This window comes from Ixodes scapularis, unplaced genomic scaffold (genome assembly GCF_016920785.2).
Source record: "Ixodes scapularis isolate PalLabHiFi unplaced genomic scaffold, ASM1692078v2 PGA_scaffold1__304_contigs__length_218370807, whole genome shotgun sequence".
NCBI lineage: Eukaryota > Metazoa > Arthropoda > Arachnida > Ixodida > Ixodidae > Ixodes > Ixodes scapularis.
In genome coordinates this window covers 58,730,862-58,747,295 of record NW_024609846.1, presented here as the reverse complement: position 1 = coordinate 58,747,295, position 16,434 = coordinate 58,730,862, and the positions used below count along the sequence as shown (strand labels likewise).

At 45.8% G+C, this 16,434-nt stretch overlaps 1 protein-coding gene across 1 annotated transcript in view; it reads right to left on the bottom strand.

The window, feature by feature from the left end:
* LOC121045838 (neprilysin-1) overlaps positions 1 to 16,434 on the bottom strand; it is a 47,114-nt gene that overhangs the window by 13,984 nt on the left and 16,696 nt on the right. The window contains exons 9-17 of the mRNA XM_040499187.2: positions 15,600 to 15,730; positions 14,247 to 14,478; positions 10,809 to 10,907; positions 7,042 to 7,119; positions 6,840 to 6,952; positions 6,621 to 6,679; positions 6,258 to 6,309; positions 5,775 to 5,842; positions 1,798 to 1,928 (exon numbers count right to left, since the gene is read on the bottom strand). Coding sequence (XP_040355121.1) covers positions 1,798 to 1,928; positions 5,775 to 5,842; positions 6,258 to 6,309; positions 6,621 to 6,679; positions 6,840 to 6,952; positions 7,042 to 7,119; positions 10,809 to 10,907; positions 14,247 to 14,478; positions 15,600 to 15,730 — 963 coding nt within the window. The remainder of the gene's footprint in view (positions 1 to 1,797; positions 1,929 to 5,774; positions 5,843 to 6,257; positions 6,310 to 6,620; positions 6,680 to 6,839; positions 6,953 to 7,041; positions 7,120 to 10,808; positions 10,908 to 14,246; positions 14,479 to 15,599; positions 15,731 to 16,434) is intronic.

Sequence of the window (16,434 nt, the reverse complement as noted above, 5' to 3'; positions counted from 1 at the left end):
TATATATATATATATATATATATATATATATATATATATATATATATATATATATATATATTACGAAAAATATTAAAGTGTGCAGATGCAACACTGGGCATGGTGTCCACAGGAAATGGTATTCCCGACTTCAAGGACCTATAGGAGGTGCCCCTCTCGGGCAAATATGGTGGTAGAAAACAGGTCGTGCTATGCCTGTGCCAGATCAACGTTTAACGCTCGGGTTCCAACAGGCAAGCATGTTGGCTTTAAAATATGGTTTGCCCCGATGAAAGGATTACCTACTGTGCTTCGGCCGTGCTGATGAATGTTGATAAAACTAAGTGCGTGATTTACGCGGTTGCGTAGCTTGCGTTCCGAGCGACCTAGGCAACACGCTGATACGGCAGTAACGACGACAGAGTCACCGGGACATGTGTTAGACCTACACAAGTGAGAACCAATTCTTTAGGTTATTATCGGTCATGGTTTTGCCAACTGTCTTGTTATTGCTGCCGTTTTCGTTGCGTTGGACACAACCAACGCAACTTCCGTAGCTTTACCTCCGCGGCTGTCGCGCCAGCCGCCGAATACGTGCAATCCCGGAAGCCACAAAAGATGAACACAAAATTGCGAAGGGACCTGTTCTGGCCAGTTCACTGTTTTCCCGCTAGATGCCCTCTGTTTTGCTGTGGAGGCGCCTGCGACAAATTGATATCAAGGACAGAAAACTCGCGCCTGGAGCAGAAAATCTACTGCGCTGTTAACCTGTCACCGACTGTAGTCAGCATACCATTCAAGAAAAAAAGATGAGGACAGTCATAGCCTCCTCTATAGGAGGTGTTTACTGGACGCCATATTTGAGGGCGATGTTTAGAGCGCATGCTCAGAACGAGCTCACATTAATAGCCTGCTAAGACCGGCAACCTTGATGGTGCTAAATGCACGCTCCAAAAGGACTGCGGAAGCTCGCCGTCAGCACGCGCTCAGCAGCAGCGCACACCGATATGGCCGCCAGTGAATACTCCCTATACTGACAAAGCCTCGCAGATCGCCACGAAAAGCGGCCGCCGAAATTGAAAAGTAAAGGGCGGCAGACAACGGATGAGAGGAGGGCCACGTGACAGGCGCCCCGCTGCGGCGAGACGCCGAAACACGTCTCTCGATCGATGGAATGTCCGCTCGTGCTGCTCGCGTACTTCGTGCTACAGCTTCTTTTTTCGTCGGGTTTGAAAACCATGTTTCGGTTCCTCGCCACTGCAAAATCTGTCCGTTGACGTACAGGTTCCCCGAGAAATGCTCTGTGCTACCAGGTCCTCGCGCTCCAAATCTGCGACCGTGCACTCTATGGCTTCGTCGTCGAACTGCCAGGCTCTGCGAGTATAGAGGAGGTTATGAGACAGTTCTCCGTTTCGTTTATCACTAGCACTTTCCGAATTAGAACAGTGCTTTCCCTGCCTCTTTTGTACAACAGACTTTTTTTTTTCCTTTTTTTTTTTGAGTCACGTGGGTTCCAAATCTGGTGTACGGGACGAAACAAAATGATAAGACATTTCAGCCTGAAATATGCGAGAAAATATAGGTAAGGCAAAACAAGAATGTGCGACAATCACGCATTTTTCGTGAACACCTCCGAGCGTAGTGGAGTCCAAACGATGTTTCAACGCATACCAGAAGTGGCGATATTCAAGATGGTTGCGCCCTCGCGTAAAAGGCGTGTAGTCCGCGTTTATTCAATTGTAAAGACCCTTCCAATAAAGCTCTGTTTCAATGAACGTCCTGCACTAAACTACAAAGCGGCTGAGAACACGGCCTCACCTTCCTTCCCGTCACCGGGTTGTTGTACAGGTCGTATTGCTCCGAGATGCAGCGGGCACCCGTGACGTACTTTCGGTGCGTCGAGCGGGTCCACCACTCCACCAACTTCCCTCGGTCGTCATACATGGCTCCTAGGAGAGATCAAGCGGGACCCCAAAAGAGTCATATAGCTCCCTATAGACCTTTCCAGTGGCAGTCTCGAACGAAGCGATTTACAGCGCGTGTCCCTGGTTTTGAGAGTGTACGTCAGTGTTGCCCGACTGCGCTGAGCTGTGGAGTTTCTCGACAGTGGGCTGTGGCAGCCTGCGTAGGCGCAATTCCAGACGCTGCTGGCGGCTGAATTGCTGTGTTTTCTTTTTTATATTGTGTTCTGTGGCGAACATAATTTATAGAAGTCTTTAAGAAAGCAGTGCTCTATTTTTGGAAACAAAAACAAAGAAATGAAAGCTGTTTTGGTGAGTCCGTCCGCGACAGAACAAATGCAACTGGAATGTTTGTTTCATTTTATGTTCACTGTTTTACGGCACCGCACACTCAGCCGTGTCAATCTATAAAGGTCAAAATATTTGACCACACAGGATATCCGTTCTGTATGGATATTCCCCGCCCACAACATAAAATGCAACGAGTCTCATCAATCGAACAAAAAATATATTGTACGTACCCCACGGTGGCGCGTTTATCCGAACAGGAATTGAGAAAGGTCTCAAATAACACAGCATATCCAATATACAGTGTCGACGATAGTCACTTCACGACGATCGGACGGAATCCGGCGTGTTTTGGGAAACATGTAGACGGGAGCTCTTTTTTTGCACAGCTTCAAAGCAAATGAACGAACGTGCTTATTCCTAGTTTTTGCGAAGACTCGGAACACAGCCGGGAAGGCTTTTTGGAGATTATCTCAACGGAAATAATCCTCCAAGAACGTCGAACTGCCTGCGTCGTGGGCTGCTTGACGTTCGCTCTCTTCGTTCGTTTCCTGTGAAGGCCGAGCAGGCTACGAGCCCTGGTACTCTCTGGTTTTCAAAGTAGAAGATAACATACAAAAGGTAAGCATCCTAAACAGGCGAATGAAGTAAAAACTTTAATAAAGTAGAAAGTTGGGCTAGTTGGTTTTAGTTATACATAATGACTGTGTATATGTCATTATGTATAAGTAAAAACTTCCAAGAATAGCCGGCGAACTCCGAAAGCAAAATGCAGGTGGGGAGTCACGCTGACCGGGTTTCCACAGCTCAGGCGGGTGCCAGAAATTTCTGGTTGATAGGGGTCGCTCGATTCGCAAAATGGCGGCGGCCAGAGCGCTCTTTTTGCAAAGGTCTAGGGAAAGTGAACTTCGATTTCTGCTGTCATGTTCCGTCACTTAGTCTCTGCCAGTGATTGGCGGTCGGTTCTGGCGTCGCATTCGCAGGTTTTCCCCGTAGAACTTTTCAGCGGCAGTCTCAAACGAAGCGATTTACAGCGTGCGTCTCTGGTTGTGAGAGTGTACATCAGTGTTGCCCGACTGCGCTGGGCTGTGGGTTTTCTCGTCAATGGGCTGTGGCAGCCTGCGTATATGCGCGATTCCGGACACTGGTGGCGACTAAATTACCGGTTTCTTTTTAATTTTATATGTGTGTGTGTGCGCGCGTGTGTGCCCGCGTGTGTGCGTGCGTGCGTGCGTGCGTGCGTGTGCGTGTGCGCGCGCGCGCGCGCGCGCGCGCGCGCGCGCGTGTGTGTGTGTGTGTGTGTGTGTGTGTGTGTGTGTGTGTGTGTGTGTGTGTGTGTGTGCGTGCGTGCGTGCGTGCGTGCGTGTGCGTGTGCGTGTGCGTGTGCGTGTGTGTGTGTGTGTGTGTGTGTGTGTGTGTGTGTGTGTGTGTGTGTGTGTGTGTGTGTGTTCTATGGCGAATAGAATTTCTCGAAGTTCTGAAGAAAGCGTTGTTCTATTTTTGGGAACGAAAACAAACAATCTATTTCTAATGGGCCCATGCGCGACAGAACAAATGAAACTGGAATGTCTGTTTCAATTTATGTTGATCTTTTTACGGCACCATACACTCAGCGTCTCAATCTACAAAGGTCATATCTGTCGAAAATATTTAACTGCACAGCATAGCCGAACTGCGCGGGTATTCCCCACTCACAACATGAAATTCAACGAGTTCTCATTAATCGAACGACATATACTGTACGTACCCCACGGTGCCGCGTTGTCCGAGCAGGATTTCAGAAAGGTCTCAAAAACACAACATATCAAATATACAGTGTCGACGATAGTCACTTCACGACAATCAGACGGAATCCGGCTAGTTTTGGGGCGAGTTTTGAAGAGAGCTGCTTTTTTGCACAGCACCAAAGTAAATAAACAAACGTTTCTATTCCACCCCCATACTCCGGACCCGACTTTATCAGTTATTTCTTGCGAAGACCGGGAACATAGCCCGGGAGGTTTTTCGGGATAATCAACACGGAAATAATTCTTCAAGAACGTCGAACGGCCCACGTCGCGGGCTGCTTGACGTTCGCTCTCTTCGTTCGTTTCTTGCGAAGGCCGAGTAGACTGCGAGTTATGGTATTCCCTGGTTCTCACAGTGGAAGATAAGACGGAAAGGGTAAGCATCCTGAACAGGCTCATAAATTAAAAGGTTTCAAGAAAAGCCGACAAACTTCGGATTCACAATTCAGGTGGGGAGCCCCGCTGACCGGCTTTTCACTGCTCAGGCATGTGGCAGAAATTTCTGGCTGATAGGCTCGAGTCGAAAAATGGCGGCGGCCAGAAAGCTATTTGTGCAAAGGTCCATAGGAGGCTATGCGGGAGTTCACCGATCAATTCTTTTGAGCAGAGGGTGAATCTCTTGTTCGAATTTTCAGGTACACCAACACAAGTAAAAATAGCAACAAATCTTAAGGTTCGTTCACACACTCACGTTTTCTTAAGACTTAGTGCCTTAAGACCTCTTAAATCCCTTAGGACGAGAAACCACGAAGAAAACACTACCACGCTGGCTCCATCTATGAGTTGACCCTGGAATTTCCGCTAGAACGTAGGTCTTCCTGTACTTGCGAGATCAAATGTACGTACTATACCTATGAGAGATGGCCGTTTATAACATTCTCAAAAGTTATTTCAAGCCAAGAATGAAAGAATGACGCATGAAAAACTAGTAAACGTGCAGACACTGAAAGTGTTCCACGGCTACTCGATAGACGGCGCCAGTGTATTCTCTCGTCGTCAGAGATGTTAATGCGGAGCGCAAGTTCGTCTGCTTCTTTCACTGGGGTTGCCACGATGTCAGAATGCCAAGCTCTTATTGGCTGATTGAAAAAAAAAATAGTGGATGGAAATTTTAAAGCATCTAGCATTGAGGTCTACCCACTATCCTTTCAATCCAAGCCGATCGGAACTCGGCGTCATTCTGTCGTCACCGCAACCCCTGCGGAAGAAGCAGACGACTTGCTCCCCGCATAGTCTTTAAAGGCTGGTTCAGACACTTGCGACCGACACCGACGCAACCTGTCTTTAAGCCTCTTGGGACTGCTTACGACAGGCATGCGCAGCAGCAGCGATGGCGGTCGTAAGCGGCTTAAAAGCTGGTTGCGTCGGAATCAGTCGTAGTCGGTCGCAGGGGTGTGAACCAAGTCCCAGAAGGCTTAAAAACAGGTTGCCTCAAAGTCGGTCGCAAGTGTGCGGACGGGCCTTTAAGGCACACGGATCTAAGGAGTCGCAATTGTGTGCACGAGCCTTTAGGGAAAAAATGCTCAAATGCTTTCAGGTGTGTTACGGCAAACCTGTAATATGCAGTCGCAGTACCAAAACCTCCATAGTCACAGACAGCTGAAGCAATTCAGAGCGTGACGAGTTTCAGAGCTTCTTGTTATTGCTTCTGAGCTAATGAGATTGCATTACGCCTTTTCTTAAACTGTCGTCCACAATAATTTTCAATTTTAAAACGGACAATGAATATTTATGTTCATCATGTGGCGGAGTTACCAACCGTGTTCTCCGAAGCCATGCGTGAGTTCTTCGCCGAGGATAGAGCCAATCGCTCCGAAGTTGATGGGTCTAAAAAAAAAGGAGGGTAATCAAGCGACTGAATGTAGTTTAACATTGTCTCGAGTATTTACACGTCCAGGACAGGTAGATTAATACGTTTTACATTCCTTTCCCATCATTATCAAGTACGTGGAGGAGGTAAATAGGTAAACTGAACGTGCAAACGCCTATAAAGCGCAGAAATTGTTTTGACTCAGTTGCTGATACAGCAAACAAATTCAGGTCATTCGTTAATACTTTTCGTTTATAAGTAATAAATTGCATGCGGCACTTTGAGGTCTTATGTTAAAATAAAATTACAATCAAGACTACAATGAATACGTGACTCTACATGCACACACCATTTTCAGATAAAAAAAAAAAAACTAAAACAGGCTTACGAAACGATACAACCACAAAAAAAAAATGTATCCAACAAACTTACGGGGGCATTTCAAGCAGAAAAAATGGGAACTGCAGGTAATCCACGGGTAAAACTGAAAAACAGACGGTACATTTTACAAAACTGAGAGGAGGCTCGTTTCATTCAAAACAAGATGTTCGCAGACTGGTGATGAGGACTGGAATAGAAGCTGAGGCATCTAATGATTCCTGAATTTTATTTGTATTTATAGAGTTGGGACGTACTTTCTGCCACGGAATACTACCTTTTTTAATTAAAACTATTTTATTTGTTAAAAACATAAAAAACAAAGCCTGCTATTTAGTTTTAATAACTTTCCACGTTCTGTCAATTGAACAGAGTGCAGCGTAAACAACGATCTCAAAGCTTTATGACCAAACTCACGCAAGTAGTTTCCCAGGTGGCTGTAATACATGGAGCCATCCACCGTGCTCGGGTACCATCTGAGGAGAAACACCCGTCAGTAATCTGTTGGAGTACCAACCACTCACAACACCTCACGCCGGAAACAAACTGCGCGATTTTGAGAAGTATGGCGTGGGCCGTATTACAACGTAAACACAGCGCACATGAGCAGCCAAGAAAGAACATTCCACAACGCACCCGAAGTCGAGCGACCTCTTGAACTTCCTCAGCCTGGAGAACTGAATGCGACTGTAGACCCGGAGAGTTCGCAAGAGGCTCACAAAGAACTCCTCCTTCCTCAGGTCTGGTAGCTGAAAACCAAAAGTGATCGAGAAATCTGTTGGGCGTTTCTTGCGTTCAAAGAAGTGAATTGGCGGGAAATGACGCGTCCGTGACGTACGTCCTTGTAGTACTCGTCCAGGTCTCGGTCGCTTCTGATCCATGGGGGATAGCCAATGTTCAGCTGGAGGTAGTGGAGCTACAAAACAATGAAGGGGGCATGCAAGAAATTAACGAATATTCATAAGGAACCCTGAAAACCTCAGTAGTAGACATATCAACTTTTTCATAGTTTTAACAATTTTTTTTACTATTTTAACTAAACATAAGAAGAAGAAAATCAATCGCGCTACGCGCAGTTTTTTTTTTTTTTTTTTTTTATTTGAGCGGATTTGTTTTATACCGCATGCGTATGTTGAGCTAAGATCACTGTCGAGGCGCAGAAAGCTAAACGTAACGCCTATCGCCAGATGCGTCGTGCCTGGGTTAAATCTTCAGCCCACAAAGCGTAAGGAGCAAACTGGTATAAAAAAAGGAATATTTTTTATAAGGGAAGGCATTACACATTAGCGCTCGGCATTTATGTTTCCTTTCCCTTCATCTGTATAACTACTGGGAGCACATTTTCTAACCAAATGTGCGGTGACCTTCGAGAACGCACGCAAATTCATTTGCGGTCACCGTTTCGGTTTTGGTTTCCTTTCGTGGTATCTTATAAGGTCATAGTTATCAAATACAATCCCTGATGACGATGAACTAACTGCCTACGCGTACTCACTCTAAAGAATCTGGTGTGGCTACTTCTCCGCACAACACTTAGGATCGAGAGCCAATCGCTGCTATCCACGGACAGAGCTCGGTAAATGGAGAGGCTTCAAATGTGCGTGGAAATTTAAAAAAAAAGGAAACATATGGCCAATTGCTAGGCAATTGTGTTGCATACGCGAAACGTCCTAGCTTCCTAGCCTCACAAACGTTTATACAAACGTTTAGCAGCACGTCTAGCCTTTTCAGCCAGACGCGTATACGTTCACGTCACTTATCATTACAAAATTTAGCACGTGGCATGTGTGTACACTTGAAATGATAAACCTGATGATCTTGCAGAACCTCTTAAACAACATCTCCTGAATAACAAAGCCGTAGTGCTGATAAAGATGACGTCATCAGTGAAGGCCAACGCCGGGCACAGATTGGACACAACGATTGCGTCAACGTTCGGCTTAAGCTTGACTATACTTCGTCTCACCCTACGATGGACTAAAGGCAGAAGCTACGAACCGTCAGATCCAATGACGAGCCACTTAGACGTTGCGTGCTATTTCGCTTCGACGCACGAATTGGTGCCCGCGTCTCGGACCGCTGATGGGAATGGGCGAACAGTGGTTCGGATCGAGCAATGAGTGACTCAGCACTTTTACATTGAAAAAAAAAAAAAGCCACGACGTACTGGCTCTTTGCAGTATCGAAGCTATAAAAATGACACAGCGTTTTTTGAATTCGGAGCATGATTCATCCAAGCCTAACCAATGCTAAGCGTGTCATTGTTTGGCGTGGAACGTGATTGTACCTGGCGGCCCGTAGCTTCGGCCTTTAGTCCATTGTAGGATGAGACGAAGAGTAGAAGTCGAGCGCTGACGGAGCACTCGTTTCCAATCTGTCCGGCGCTGGCCTTTGCTGGTGACGCAAAGATGCAACAACTACGGCCTTGTCTTCTAGGCGGCGTTGTTCTATCCCACTCCTCCTCTCTGACAACGCCTCCTCGCCTACCTCTTCTCCTCACACCATCCCTAGTCACATGACCTCACCGTTAACCAATCAGCGTCGAGCACCTCCCCCTTCCCCTCCCACCCGTCAACCAATCAATGTCGTGCCTCGCGGCCGCGCTTTTATCCAGGCTTCACTTTTCGGCTTAGCGAAATGTTGAACGCCTAGCCAAAGAACGCTTCACGTTAAAAACAGTCTGCGTTGTGACGCTGAGCGTGACGTTTAGCGTGCTTACGTCATGCTCAGTGCCAGCGTACAGACTCTTTTCGTTGGTTGCAGCGATTGGCTCTTCTCAGTCTTCGCAGGAAGGTAGGCAAATTGGAGTCTGAAGCCGGAATCACACTGCTCATACATCATACAAAAGACAGTTTGTAGACACCAGTCACCGCGATATCCGTGGTTCGAATGCCGCGTGCTTGTTCCTCTTTGAACTCGCTGCCATGCGGCATTCGAAGCACGGATCCATGGGCGGATCCAAGGGGGGGGGGGGGGGGGCGACGGGGATGGCCGCCCCCCCCCCCCTTTCACTCAAAGTCGACCCCCGCCCCTCTCCCCCCTTTTACGCAGGGCATTTTGACATGGGTGGACCCCCCGGCGCACTCGAAAGAATGGTGAATATTATCGTTACAAATTTTCCGCCCCCCCCCCCCCCCCCCAAAAGAAAAAAAAACGCCCCTGCACGGATCTCGACGTGCCTCGCGTACGAATCTGCTTGCATGCTGTCCTTTGTATGATGTATAAGCAGTGTCAACTCGGCTTAAAGGCGATGTAAATTCGCCTCGGCCCCCACAGCAACAACGGCGATCAATGATTTCCGGAAGCACCGTCAGTGAATAGAGCAAAGTGCAAAGCAAATAACACGTCTTCAAACGACACAATAAAAACTTCGAAGCTTCAATGAACGCATACTCCATGGCCCCATATGCGCATACCTACTTTATTCCGGCATGCACAAACACGTGTCCAAACGTGTTCCCAAAAAATTGCGCTAATTTTTTTTCTCAAAAGTTAAATTGTTTTTTTTTGTTTTTGTTTTTTGTTTTGTTTTGTTTTTTTGCGCGCTCATTCTTCGCCCAAATGTTGCGCTCTTGCTCCGAACCAGGCACCAAAGTTTAAGAACTGTTATCTCATTCAAGAGCTATAACTTATAAGTGATGTTCTGAAAATTTCGATGGTGAAAATGGCGTCTGTTTTCGCCCGTTTTTTGGTAACTGACGCCATTCAGGTTCATGTATTCGAGAATTCCGTCGGTCGCCATTTTCCCATTGATGATTTCAGGAACTCTCTTATCTTTTTAATAATATACCGGTAACTTCTGAAACTTTCGCATCTGGTTCGGATCGCCATCGCTACATTTGGGCGGAGAATGAGTGTTCAGCAATAAACCGCTCATTTTAGAGCGCAGCTCTTAGGCGCCCGTTTCCGGCTTGAGTGGCGTCGCCGTCGCCGTCTGCGTAACCGCGCGGTGCGCATTATGGGACGCGTGACGTCACTGACCACGTTATAAGTGACGATGACGATGACGTCATCAGTGGCGATGAAGTCATCGCGATTACGTCATCGTCACGTGACCTCACGGGGGTCACGTGACCCCCATGAGGTCACGTGATCCTCGTGAGGCGACGGCGAAGCCGTTCGGAGGGAGGAGTAGCAGACAGGATGAGGAGGTGAGGAGGAGGAAGGAGGAGTATACCTCCCCCTCATTATCCTTCCCTCCTCCTCCTCAATAGCTCCGCTCTAATTCGACGTTACAGGGAGTTGTATAAACGGCTTTCATTTTTTAAAGTAAATTTTTTTTTGGCAACACCTTGTATTATAGGTACTGACAGTTTAAGAAATGCAGAGAGTGGCTTATTTCTTCTTTTTTTTACGTTTCAGGCTTCTGTGATATGCCCTGAAAATTTATTATCGCCGAATGCAAGCAATATCATTGGGTGTGGGGTGATATGAAATGCCCTAAAATCAATACAACCTACGTTTTTTTTTTTGCTTGTTTTTTTTTTTTTTTTGTCTTCTTTTTTTTTTCTTGTTTTTTTTTTTTTTAGTTAGCTTGGTTGTATTCAACCAAGCGATGACAACCAAACGGTGCGACAAAAAATGTTGGAGATAGGTTCGCATCACCTTCTGCCTTGCTCTGTCTTTGGTTTCGGGATCCATCCAGGTGTTGAGATCGATCAAGACGGCGAAGGCATCTCGAACCTCCTCGGCCAGGTCGTACACCTTCGGACACACAAAAAAAGGGTAGACTAGAGAGTACCATGGGAATATTTTACGGGCATTATGAAAACCTGGCAAATTCCTTCGACAAAAAAAGGAAGTTTCACTGAAAGTTTATATGAAACTGCACGCACTAGGTAAAACAAACCGTTTTAAGGGAAGTTCTGACATTTTGAATACACTTCTGCTGATGTTTCTATCTCCACACTGTTTCATTCTTCAAAGGGACAGATAGTTGATGGAAAAATATTTGTTGACCCGCATCATTTCTTCTTTTAAAAAATATATAGTCGCTAAACGTTTGAAAGCTTCTTTAAAGGGACACTGACACCCCCTCAAAACATTTTTTTATTTTTTGCCAGGCGCTTCATTATGGTGTCGGAGGACTACCCAATCAATATTTTGCAACAGAATAGCGTATTTTTTTTAATAAAGGCAGAAGACGCAACTCCTCGAAACCGAAACCGAAACCCGACGTAGGTCGGAGAAGTGGAGAGAAGAGAGTGAGTGGCGGAAGTCACGTGGCTACACCCGACCGTGCTTTTTTTTTTTTTTTTTCTCCTCTCCGGTAGCAGACGACAGAACATGCGGCGTGCGATGCGGCGTGCGGGAACTGCTCGCCGTGCGATTTTTTTGCAGTTATGTTTGTTCCGCTCGTTGTTCTGTACTCCAATATGAGTTGTTTTGTACATTGAGGAGTTGGAGATGAGTAGTGAGTGCCCGTGGTGAATTTCCATGATCGGCTCCGAAAAGAATACACCCAAGATGTTGCGCGAACAGCTGGCTCACATTTCCTGCATCCGAAAAAAAAGTGCCATTGTGCGACAGAGTTTCCGAAAGATCAACGAGATCGGGACCAACGGCTGGCTGCAATTCCTGTAGAACATATACGGGCACCTCGGAAAGCGGACGTTACCTGATTTATATGCTCCTTGCATTTTGTGGAAAGTGATTACATTGAGCTCGCAGGTGTCAAAACGGAAATCCCATACCATTTAATTCAGCGAAGTATCGTCCACAACATTAGTTTGTTATTTTTTTGTTTGTTTCTTCAGTGATGATTGTAATATATATATATATATATATATATATATATATATATATATATATATATATATATATATATATATATATATATATATATATATATATATATATATATGTAAACATCAGAAAATGCTTGAAAAAAAAAAAAAAAGAAAGTTTTACGGGGGATCGAACCCGGTGCTACCGCGTGTGAACCGGACGCCTTTCCGACTGAGCTACTGGGGCACCACTTTTCTGGTGGATCTCTTTCCTCAGTAATAATTCAGCCGGTAAACTGTAAGTTGGAAAGTTTGCTGTCGATTTTTCTCTAGCAAAAGCACTCCCGGGTCGAAGTCGGGAAGCACCACGCTTTGGGGACATTCGCACCTGGTAAAAAAATCGTACGCGTGCATATTGAACTCGAAGTAGACACGTCGTGCTTGACGTTTGCGCGAGCGATGTCTTCAGCCACGAGAAGGGAGCGACGGCTCGGCGACGTCTTCGTGCAAATCGGCTTGGTGGCCGGGCGTGTCGTATAGGATGAATACCAATTCTTTTGATCAGTCCCAAATTTCTCTTTTAACGGTAGACATCATTCGCCGGTACCGCGAACGACAGTTCCGAAATAGAGGTCCCACGCCCGTCGTACGCTGCCATCGCCGTCCCCGCGAGTCCCACGATACGCGAAACGACGAACGCACAGACTGCTTCCGGTTGTCTGTGGAACTTTTTTTTTCAATCAACGTATTTACAGCTTTTTAGAAGCCACAAAAAATGGGTTTCATATTTTTTTTCTATTTTTAATATTGAGTGTGTGCCTTCAGTGACCCACGACTTCGATTAAATTTGGTGGTCGCATCGATACCTTAGAAAACGGCCCGTGACCGCGAAAAAGAGAGTGAGCGGGACTCGAACCGGCCAGTTCTTGATCGGCGGTTTTCGGGCGGAAAGAAACCGAATTTCGAGCCGCAAATTCTGTTCTGGGTAGTTGAGCTCTCATATGTCACGTACAACTAAAAACCTCAGCGAGCATAAATACCCTGTCAGTGTCCCTTTAAATACCGGACAAAATGTATCTTACAGAGAAACTGTATGCCAGTGATAAATCCTTTATTTTTTTCCTTCTCTTCTAACTCCTCCCGAGTACCAAATAACATTTCCTGGCCTATAGTCACTGATTTCGATTTCCGTGTTGATTACCTCGTAAATTCTAGGACAATAATCCTCATACCCCCCTTACAAAACTTGCGAAGTTAAACTTAGGGTCGCATTTATTGGCTATTCATTTAGTGCCACTTAATGGTGTGCATTGTACGTAATATTCGTCCCATATTTTAAAAAAAGTAGAAGACTAACTAAAAAAAGAGTTCAAGCGGTTTTCAAAATAAGACAACACTTATAAACGAGTATTGCTATAGCCAGCAAAAGGTTAAGAATCCAGTACAACACTCTTTTCTACGTTCGTAACCCTTCGGCACCTCGTAATTACGCGCAAAGGAAAAAAAAAGGGAAAAAACAACGGTGGAAGACAACGATTACATGCTCGAAGCTGAGTTTCCACTGTATTCTTAACCTGTCACCTACCATAGGCTCCGTTTCCATTGATACGACAGTAGCGCATCGAATCGAGTTAGCGTATCGAATCGTCTCATGTAAATGCCTCGATTCGCTAGCCAAGCGCATCGAATCGAGTCCGACCCGATCTGTTTGAAGAGGTTGGTCTGAGATTTTCAAGCCGAATAGAGACCTCCATGTAAACTCTAGCGAATCGAAAGGGTGCCTGATGAACGGGGGAAGGGGGAAAGGGAGTGAGGGGAGAAAGGCTAAGATGACCTTCAAACTTTGCTCCCCTCCCCCTCTCCGTTTTGTGCCACCGTCCAGGCCGCGCAGTCACCGATGGACTCCACTGATCCCCCCCCCCCCTCCCCCGGGACAGGCCACGTGGTGTGCGCTGTAATCATTCGACACGTGGTTTTGCCCCCGGTGGATTCAAATCCATGTAAACACAGCGGTTAAAGTGAATTCAATGCGCTAACTCAATTCGATGTGCCACGGCCACACCCATGTAAACGTAGCCACACATAGAGTCCCCCTGGTAACTTAAGAAACGCAGGGCGTGACGAATCCTGAGCATCTTAATCTCGCTTTGCAGCCAATCAGGTAGCAGCATGCGTTGACGTGCGTTGACAAGGACCAATCACGAGGCAGAAAACGCGAGCTACCAAGCCACGCCCTGCGTGTCTTGAGCTGCCATTGACTATATGGTACCTGTAGCAGTAATTATCGGTCACTTTTCCTGCGGGTAACAGCGCGTACCTTCCTGTACCGGTCAGCCGGCTTGGTTATGTGCCTGTCGAAGTACTGCCTCCCGACGGCGAAGTACAGCAGCTTGTTGGTAAGGCGAACGCATTCCCGCGGCAGCTGGGGAATGTCCTGCACCAGGTACCGGAACCGGTTGAACCGGAACAGGGATTGTCGGAACCGGTCCAGCGTGTGGACGCCCATCGAGTGCACGATGCGCCAGCCGATGTAATTCGCCACGGTGGAGCTGTTGCACGAAGATGAAGGAATGAGCAAACGAAGGACTCATTGATGAAAATAATCCCTGGAGAAGGGGAACAAGAGGGACAAAGGACAAACACAAATCTCCAAACACAGCTAGGTGACTGGTGTGCGACCGAAAAAATCCGCCTGGTCCGGGTATCGAACCCGGGACCTCTCTATTACAGGTGGATTTTCATCAATCTTGTCCAGCTCGCTTGCACCTTTGCATTTAATTGCATTATAATAAGGACTCATTCCATCGCCGAGGATGGCAGCTATTTTGTATTCGAACTTGTGCATACGCCTGCACGTATGTACATAATAGTTGATGAGATGTGTTTTTCGAGCACCGTCCAACGAACAGACAAGAACACGTTTATGTCGCGAATTCTTCGCTTCGATCGTTCGCAACTACAGCCTTCAATCCGAAACGTTGCAAGATTGGAGATAGAGCGCATCTGTATAGATTAACCGCTCGGATAATCGGCTTCTGCCTGCTGCCATATTTGTCTACCGGGCTGTTGAACGCGTTCTGGGCATGCGCATTAGCTCTTTTCTGTGCAATATCAGGTGCTGCATTCGTGCGTCCACGGCCCATGAATTAACACTTTTCGCCTGGATAAGAATAAGCACTGGAAAGGTGCATATATGGCGTATCCTCCCATCAAGCTGGATGCAGCTAACCGTGCAGCTTCTTTTACTTTATTCTAACTGCACCTGTACAGGAAACCTTTAGTTGAATATAGGTTTCGCAACACAACTTCATTATTTTCTTTTAAAGAGTGCGCTGGAGAGTTTAAAAAGCGGAAAGTAATGTGTGTTAGATATAATAATATAGTTCAAATAACTGCTCAGAAATCCAAATTTACTCATTCAAACTTTTCCTTCCAAGGAAGGCTATAGATTTTTTTTTTTCATTTTTTTTTTTTTTCAAATTAAGCAAACCCTGAGACAATCATTTGACTCATTTCATAGCTCTAGGTCTTGTTACAACTTTAATAGACATCTTTAGCTTAAACACTCGCTAAAGGTAATGGTTCTGCGTAAAACACCGCTTCCAACATGCTAAAGCGGTAAGGATCGCGGAGCATCAAATAGCATTCATTTCAATGAAGGTACACTTACCTGGGCACACCTTTAATGAGACGTGAGAGCCTCTTAAGATAGAGTGGATGCATGACAACCACATGGTCATCGAGGTCAAGAGAAACGCCGACGTCTCGAAGTATTATATTTAAGAAGTAGGTCCAACGAATCTGCAAATATTGAACTTTCTGATTATTAATTACAATGTTTCTGCATTATTATTAAGAAATTCAAGGGCATAATACTTTTTCATGCCATTTGTTCAGTAAACACACCGGAACTTATACATAATGTATAAGTCGCATATAAGTTCTTATATTATCCTACGAGCTTTCGTATATGTTTATTGGACACAATTCTTTTTTTCTTTTGTTTATTAGGGATGGTGAACTTAAAGGCCGGCGTACACTTCTTGCTTTCCGCTCTCGCCTGCCTCCTAGTGGTGCAAAACTATCGAGAGTACTATCGATAGTGTCGATAGTCGCCAGAAATCTGACTATCGATAGTCGACTATCGAAACACTATCGCTAGTATTACCAATAGTCGACTATCGAAAAGCTATAAATAGCACTATCGATAGTCAACTATCGGAAAATTATTGTTAATCGACTATCGTAAACCTATCGATAGTACTGTCGACGGTTTACTATCGATAGTTCTGTGACGCTAGTAGTTTGCGTCGCTCCCTCTTCTTTTTATCGATTTTTTTTTTTTTTTTTCAAAATGGGACACCATCTAATTCAAGCACTTACCATCACACCTTTGGTATCAGCTTTCAGTGATGACGAAGACGGGAGTTTGGGCGAAGAGAGGAGAAAGGGAGCCGAGGCGGCGGTGCGGCACATGTGTTCGCTTTAGTTGTGCAAAAAAACTA